The 8,177-nt window shown below is 43.1% G+C and overlaps 1 protein-coding gene across 1 annotated transcript; it reads left to right on the top strand.

Annotated features, from left to right (window-relative positions):
- Window positions 1–895: 895 nt before the first annotated feature.
- On the top strand, window positions 896–7,370 carry LOC306876726 (uncharacterized protein; the record flags this gene model as incomplete). The annotated part of the gene is made up of 2 exons (XM_079428094.1): window positions 896–1,076; window positions 1,296–7,370. The coding sequence occupies exon 2, from the start codon at window positions 1,440–1,442 to the stop codon at window positions 7,368–7,370; it is 5,931 nt and encodes a 1,976-aa protein (XP_079284220.1). The 5' UTR covers window positions 896–1,076; window positions 1,296–1,439.
- Window positions 7,371–8,177: the final 807 nt, after the last annotated feature.

Below are 8,177 nucleotides of genomic sequence, written 5' to 3'. Positions count from 1 at the left end.
GAGTTCATAGCTCTCTCCAGTTATACAGAGTTAAATGCCACTTACCAGCCAATCAGAAATTAGGATGTTGTTTCCGTTTAAATTACGCGATTCTGCCGCACGCGTGTTAGTTACTGAGCATCATGGATGCACGCGCACATGGAGTGTGTGTAAGATCCGATGAATGCTGTAGGTAACCCCTTCATTTATTTATTATTATTAGTGGGTGCTTGCCAAAGGCAAGGCACTCACTATTGTTATTGTTGCTCATACTTATTATTATTTTCTTTATTCCGCCGAAAGTTTGGCGCGTAACTCCTCCCGCAGCTTTTGTCACAGACCCACGAATGAGGCGTCAAATCGTGCGGATTATTCGGGAATGGTGTGCTTTGACTTTTAGAAGCGATCGGGGGTACGGTGTTCGCCCCAGGGGCGAAAAAGCGGCCAAAAATCCCATAGACTTAACATTGCGACAAACTTTGACGAGTCATAGCTCAGAACGAGGATTTCACAGAAACTTGTGATTTGCCACATTTGAAGAGGCTGGCAGGCTCTGTAAGAACATACCTCACAATGGGGTAAAACGTGCACTCCTGGGGGGCAGGAGCTGCCCAAAATTTCCCATTGACTTACTATGGAGCAGGACGTCCCATGAAATGCATGCGTTTCACCTACTATGGTAAATGGGCAGCAAACAGCCAATCATGAATCACCTCATGTTAATAACCCTCAGTTATTAGAATTAGTTTCCAGGATTTATATACTATTCTTACATTATGTGATTCTGTCCTTTCTTAATATTAGTTATGTGTTTATTATATTTTGGGATGTTACTTTGCACTCTTTAAGTTATTTAACCTATAGAGACTTTTATTTTGAAAGGCGGCTTGACGGAAGTGCTCAGAGCCCGCTCACTACACGGAAAAATCGCAAATACAGGAGAGCGCGCGAAAGACGGAGATGGATCACGGAGTTAGATTAAGGATTAAGGACACTTTTAAGTGAATTTAGTCATTTAGTAACTGTTTATTGTTTTATTTTGCAGTATTTTGTTTTTTGACTTTGTTGTTTGGCACCTGGTTGGAAAGGAGAACAAGGTAGTCAAGAGCATTTATGCAATTATATACACGTATATATACTTAGTGTATACTTACTCTACACCTGTTTCATGTGTTTGTTTTATTTACAAGTAATTTTATGTTGTTTAGGGTGAATGTTAGTATTAATTTCATAATTTGATGCTATGATGTCGATTGTTTTATTTTATGAATGTCAATTCATTACAATTTCCAATATTGTTTATTCATCTGTTCTAGCTCTTACGGTGTTGTGAAGTCTATAAGGACAATAAACACAGTAAGGAAGACAGTACAACATCAGTGCACGAGTTAAATCCTTTAATCTTCAACCGGGCTGTTACAGTAAGAGCTTGCCCCCATTGATTCCATTTGCTGATGTAAATGATGACGGACCAAGGATCAAATTTGTGCACTCCTGTGAAGGAAATTGAAGTATTTAAAGTTGCACAAAACAAAGAAACAGACGATGAGATAGAATATCAATCTGAAGTTGCAAGGAGAGATGAAGTGCGTCGCTCTGCCCGCGAACGAATTCCAACAGAAAAGATGCTTGCATATCAAAGAGAGGAGTCAGAAAGGGCAGAGAGAAAGCTTATGCATGCATATGAAAAATGGAAGGCTGAGGCTCGAAAGGCAAGAGGGCAGCTGAAAACAGACATCCCTGAAAGTCAACTAGCAACACTTATAGACACATTGGAAAACGAAAGAGACACAGTGATGAATGCATACATAAGGGTTCGAAGTCATGCAACTCCACCCACTGATACAAGAAGAAGAATTGATGCTTGCGATGCCGTGACAAAGGATATTGTAAAGATCGCTTATGAGAGGATCTCTGGTGTGGATGGAGACTTTGACAGCGAGAGAGCAAGGGGGCATCTTCGTGAATTGCTTGATCGAGATTATGCTCGCTCCATCTACGGTTCTACGGTTTCACGTATCAGCTCAAAGTCGAGTACGCCCATAAGTCAACCCTCACTGAACTCCGTCCTGATGGCTAAACGAATAGAGGCAGCAGCAGAGCTTGCAGCAAAGGAAGCAGAATATGCAACGATAATGGAGGAAAAGGAGCAAAGGGAAAAAATACAACTTCTAGAAGAGAAGCAAAGGAAAGAACTGGATGCTCAAAGGAGTGAGTTTGAAAGATTACAAGCAATAAAGGAGGTAAGAGCAGCTAAAGCAAGACTAGAAGTGTATGACAAGGAAGAAAGCATTCACTCTGCTAACCAGAACGAAGAGTTGCTACAGCCTGTAAGCGTTCCCACACACAAACCTGTGTATTCATCCTCAGTTAAGCCAACACTCAATGAAAGGGTATCATCGCCAACCCCCAATGCTGATGTGTCTTACCTTGCACAGGCTGTCCAAGACAGTATAACATTAAACAGACTCCCCATGCCAGAGCCTACAGTTTTCAAGGGTGACCCCATTCACTTTATAGAGTGGAAAGCTTCATTTCAATCTCTCATCGACAAGAGACATATCTCCTCAGCAGATAAGTTATACTATTTGAAGAAGTATGTTTCTGGGTCTGCTCTGAAATCTCTAGAAGGCGTGTTTTACAGAAACGATGAGGAAGCTTACAAGGATGCGTGGAAAAGACTTCAAGATCGCTACGGACAGCCATTCATCATACAAAGAGCATTCCGAGAGAAACTCGCAAGCTGGCCCAGAATCTTGCCTAAAGACTCTGAAGGACTCAGAAATTTCTCAGATTTCCTGAATTCATGTAGAGACGCTATGCCTCATGTGAAGGGACTGGAAATACTGAATGACTGTGAGGAGAATAGAAAGCTTGTGAGCAAACTTCCAGATTGGGCGGCTGGCCGCTGGAACCGCCAAACTACACAAAAGCTGAGTGAAACGCAAGATTTTCCAACTTTCCGAGAATTTGCCCATTTCATGTCCATTGAAGCTGAGGTAGCCTGTAACCCCGTCACTTCCTTTCATGCCCTTCATGATTCTGAAGCTAATAAGGAGAAACATTATCTCAAGGTTAGTAAGAACAAGGCCAGTGTCTTCCATACGAAGATAGTCACACAGCATGAGAATCCAAAGCCCACCGGTAAAATCACTAAACCATGTCTGTTCTGTCAAGGCAGTGAACATCAAATTCATGATTGCTCTAAATTCTCTGCAAGATCTCTTGAGGAGCGAAGACAGTTCATAAAGGATACGAAGCTGTGCTACGGATGTTTGAAGCTCGGTCACAGTGCCAGAGACTGTCGCTCCAGACATATCTGTAACACCTGCAAGGGAAGACATGCTACCTGCTTGCACGATGACAGCTTCATTAGTAAGGTAAAGTTCTCCTCTGTTCAAGGCCCAGAGAATGTAAATGAAAAGGTCACAATGTCTTTAAGTGTAGAAACTGGATGCACACCTGCTAACACCTCAATGATTGTTCCAGTGTGGTTGTCCTCACAAAATGACCCAGTCTCTGAGACACTTGTCTACGCTTTGTTAGACACACAAAGCGACACTGTCTTTATTGAATATGCAGTAAGTCAAAGTTTAAAGGTTGACTCATGCCCAGTGACACTTAAGCTCACCACTATGGTTGGGAAGGATTCGTTGATATCAAGTGAGAGAGTTTCCGGTCTTAGAGTTAGGGGCTTTAATTCCACAGTAGTACTAGACCTTCCCCCTGCATATACTAAGGAATGTATTCCTATGGATCGTGCCCACATCCCTACCAGAGAGACTGCCAGCTGTTGGAAACATCTTGCTCCTCTGACAGAGAGAATTCCTCCACTTCAAGACTGTGAAGTTGGTCTATTAATAGGATATAATTGTTCCAGAGCTTTAGCCCCTAGAGAAGTGATTCTTGGAGCTGACAACGAACCATATGCTGTTCGCACGGATCTTGGATGGAGCATTGTGGGCCCTTCCTTGACACATCATGAGTCACAAAGTAGTGTTACCACGTGTCACAGAGTATCTATTAAGGAGATTCCTGCTGTAACGCCAACTGATGTGATCAAAGTGCTGGAGTCAGATTTCAAGGATACTGAAGAAAACACAAGAGTAGTGTCTCAAGAGGACATTATGTTCTTGAACAAACTGGAAGAAAACATCAGGATGAATAAAGACAGCCACTTGGAAATGCCTCTTCCATTCAAGAAAAGACCCTGTCTTCCGAATAATGAGCCTCTTGCTGTCATGAGACTTCAGCATCTAAAGCGGAGATTAATGAAGGACCAGGAGTACAGAGAGCATTATGTCAAGTTCATGGAGGATGTAATAGAGAATGGTGATGCAGAAGTAGTTGCTGATGAAGGAAAAGAAGGAGAAAAATGGTACGTCCCTCATCACGGAGTGTATCATTCGAAGAAGCCAGGGAAATTACGTGTGGTTTTCGACTGCTCCGCCAGATACAAGGGAACCAGTTTAAACGATCATCTTCTTACAGGCCCTGACCTGATGAACAGCCTCACTGGCATTCTTTTGCGGTTCAGACAATACCCTGTAGCCCTGATGTGTGATATTGAGAGGATGTTCCACCAGTTCCATGTTGACGAAGCAGATCGCGATTACTTACGCTTTCTATGGTGGAGAAATGGAGATTTCAACTCACAGCCTCAACCGTTCCGCATGAGAGTACATCTGTTTGGTGCCTCGTCGTCCCCCGGATGTGCTAACTATGGACTGAAGCATCTTTCAAGAGAAGGTGAACATCTGTATCCCCTAGGTTCACAATTCATCATGCAAGATTTCTACATGGATGATGGAGTCTCCAGTGTTGAAACTGCAGAGAAGGCCATCAAGTTGGCTCGAGAAGCTCGCCAACTTTGTGCACTAGGAGATTTAAGGCTGCATAAATTTGTATCCAATGACAAGGCAGTTTTGGAGACAATACCGCCCTCTGAGTGTGCTGTAGACGTTACCACTGTCGATCTCTCCCTCACTGACCAGACTTTGGAAAGAGCCTTGGGCATTTACTGGCATCTGGAACATGACCATTTCAAATTTAGCATCATTGTTAAAGACCAGCCAGCAACCCGTAGAGGTATACTATCTACTGTGGCATCATTGTTCGATCCCTTAGGGTTTCTTGCACCATTCTTGCTCAAAGGAAAGACTATTCTTCAAGAAATGTGCCGAAATGGCATGGGCTGGGATGATCCCTTACCTGATAGTTTGCAGCCAGGATGGGAGCATTGGAAGGCCGATCTTCTTAACTTGGAGAAGATTCAGGTTCCTCGTTGTATTGTGCCTGCTGGGTTTGGGAGAATCACAAAGAGAGAGATTCATCACTTCTCAGATGCCAGCATGAGAGGATATGGCCAGTGCTCATACCTTAGGCTCAAGAATGAACAAGGTGACATCCATTGTTCTTTGCTCATGGCAAAATCTAAAGTAGCCCCACTTAAGGTCACAACAATCCCTCGGTTAGAGTTAACTGCTGCGGTTGTGTCAGTTGCAGTGAACGATATGTTGAAGGAAGAAATGCACCTTGCAGATGCAGAGGCATATTTCTGGACTGACTCTCAAGTAGTGTTAGGCTACATAAACAACGAAGCTCGCCGCTTCCACACGTTTGTTGCGAATCGAGTTCAGAGAATTCATCGCACTACAACTCCTCAACAGTGGCGATACATTCCCTCGGATGAAAATCCAGCCGACTATGCATCACGAGGTCTGAATGTTAATGATCTTGTCACTTCCCGCTGGTTCAGAGGACCAAACATCTTGTGGGAACGGCAAATACTTCCCCCTGTGAACATTAACGCACAACTTCCAATCGGTGACCCGGAGGTCAAGAAGGCTCAGTCTCTGAACACGCAAACAGTACAGTATTCCTGCTTGTCCAACCGTCTCACCAGGTTGTCCTCATGGTCCAAAGTCATCCAAGCAGTTGCACGTCTACTTCGTCGTGTCAGGAAGGACAAGTCAAGCGACCACAGTACAGTGGCAGAACGTGAGGATGCTAAGTGTATCATCGTCAAGGACTTACAGAGTCAGATATATGCAGAAGAGATAGCCTTACTCCGTAAGGGCAAACAGCTACCGCGCAGCAATAGGCTATACAATCTGGACGCCTTCGTTGATCACGACGGATTTCTCAAGGTGGGAGGAAGGCTTTGTGATGCTGCCGCCCCTAACTCTGTTAAGCATCCAGTGATAATTCCAAAGGAACACCATCTTACAAAACTTCTGATTGCTGATTGTCATGAGAAAACAGCACATCAAGGAAAAGGCTTGACTATAAATGAGATCAGATCAAGAGGATTTTGGATAACAGGAGTAAACAGGACTGTAGCATCCTTTGTACGACAGTGTGTGAAATGTCGCAAGTTTCGCAGACCCACAGAAGAGCAAAAAATGGCTAACCTGCCCTCAGAGCGTATAGATCCATCCCCTCCATTCACGTACAGTGGAATGGATGTTTTTGGTCCATTCATCACCAGACAAGGCCGTAAATCGTACAAGAGGTATGGACTTCTCTTTACTTGTTTCTGTTGCAGAGCCATCCATATTGAGATGCTGGATGACATGTCCACGGACGCCTTTATCAATGGCCTGCGTTGTTTCGTCGCTATTAGAGGAGCAGTTCGTCAAATAAGGTGTGACCAAGGTAGTAATTTCATTGGAGCCAAGAACGAGCTTGCCAAGGCCATGAAAGAGATTGACATCAACCGCCTGGTAACGTTCCTAGCAGAAAAACAATGTGACTTTGTCTTCAACACACCCCATGCAAGTCATACCGGCGGAGTCTGGGAGAGACAGATTAGAACTGTGAGAAGTGTTCTTCGTTCCACTCTGTCCCAGTCATCCGGAAGACTCGATGATTCTTCTCTGCGAACCTTCTTCTATGAGGCCATGGCCATTGTAAATAGCCGTCCACTCACTGTAGATAATTTAAGTGATCCCTGCAGTCCTGAGCCTCTAACCCCTAATCACCTCCTCACCCTGAAAACTACCCAAGCCCTACCACCCCCTGGCAAGTTTGTCAGAGAAGACTTATATGCTCGCAAGAGATGGCGTCATGTCCAATACTTAGCGGAACAGTTTTGGGGACGTTGGCGCAAGGAGTATGTGTCTAACATTGCGACAAGACAATGCTGGCTTACACCAAGAAGGAACATGCAAGCTGGAGATATAGTCTTGGAGAAGGCAGACGATCTACCCAGGAATGAGTGGCGCTTGGCAGAAGTTATCGAGACTGTCGTTGACAAAGATGGTTTGGTGAGAAGAGTGAAGATACGTTTTGGAGACAGAAATCTGGGGAAGAATGGTAAACGTCTGAAAAAACCGTCAGTAGTCGAGCGTCCAGTGCAGAAGCTTGTCCTGCTTCTAGAGGCAGCCTGAACTTCCTGACATATCCTTTGATTTAAGCAATTCATAGTGGAATATGTTTCAGTTTTACTTTTACATCTAGCCTTAAACATTGGCGATATATGTTAGAAATCATTCGTGACTAAAGTTTGAAATTTATAGTCGCTCGTGATTGGTGGGAGTGTTAATAACCCTCAGTTATTAGAATTAGTTTCCAGGATTTATATACTATTCTTACATTATGTGATTCTGTCCTTTCTTAATATTAGTTATGTGTTTATTATATTTTGGGATGTTACTTTGCACTCTTTAAGTTATTTAACCTATAGAGACTTTTATTTTGAAAGGCGGCTTGACGGAAGTGCTCAGAGCCCGCTCACTACACGGAAAAATCGCAAATACAGGAGAGCGCGCGAAAGACGGAGATGGATCACGGAGTTAGATTAAGGATTAAGGACACTTTTAAGTGAATTTAGTCATTTAGTAACTGTTTATTGTTTTATTTTGCAGTATTTTGTTTTTTGACTTTGTTGTTTGGCACCTGGTTGGAAAGGAGAACAAGGTAGTCAAGAGCATTTATGCAATTATATACACGTATATATACTTAGTGTATACTTACTCTACACCTGTTTCATGTGTTTGTTTTATTTACAAGTAATTTTATGTTGTTTAGGGTGAATGTTAGTATTAATTTCATAATTTGATGCTATGATGTCGATTGTTTTATTTTGCAGTATTTTGTTTTTTGACTTTGTTGTTTGGCACCTGGTTGGAAAGGAGAACAAGGTAGTCAAGAGCATTTATGCAATTATATACACGTATATATACTTAGTGTATACT

Source organism: Barbus barbus, assembly GCF_936440315.1.
Source record: "Barbus barbus genome assembly, chromosome: 2".
Classification (NCBI taxonomy): Eukaryota; Metazoa; Chordata; class Actinopteri; order Cypriniformes; family Cyprinidae; genus Barbus; species Barbus barbus.
The sequence above is the reverse complement of the archived record's forward strand: the minus strand, read 5'-3'. Positions and strand labels throughout refer to the sequence as shown.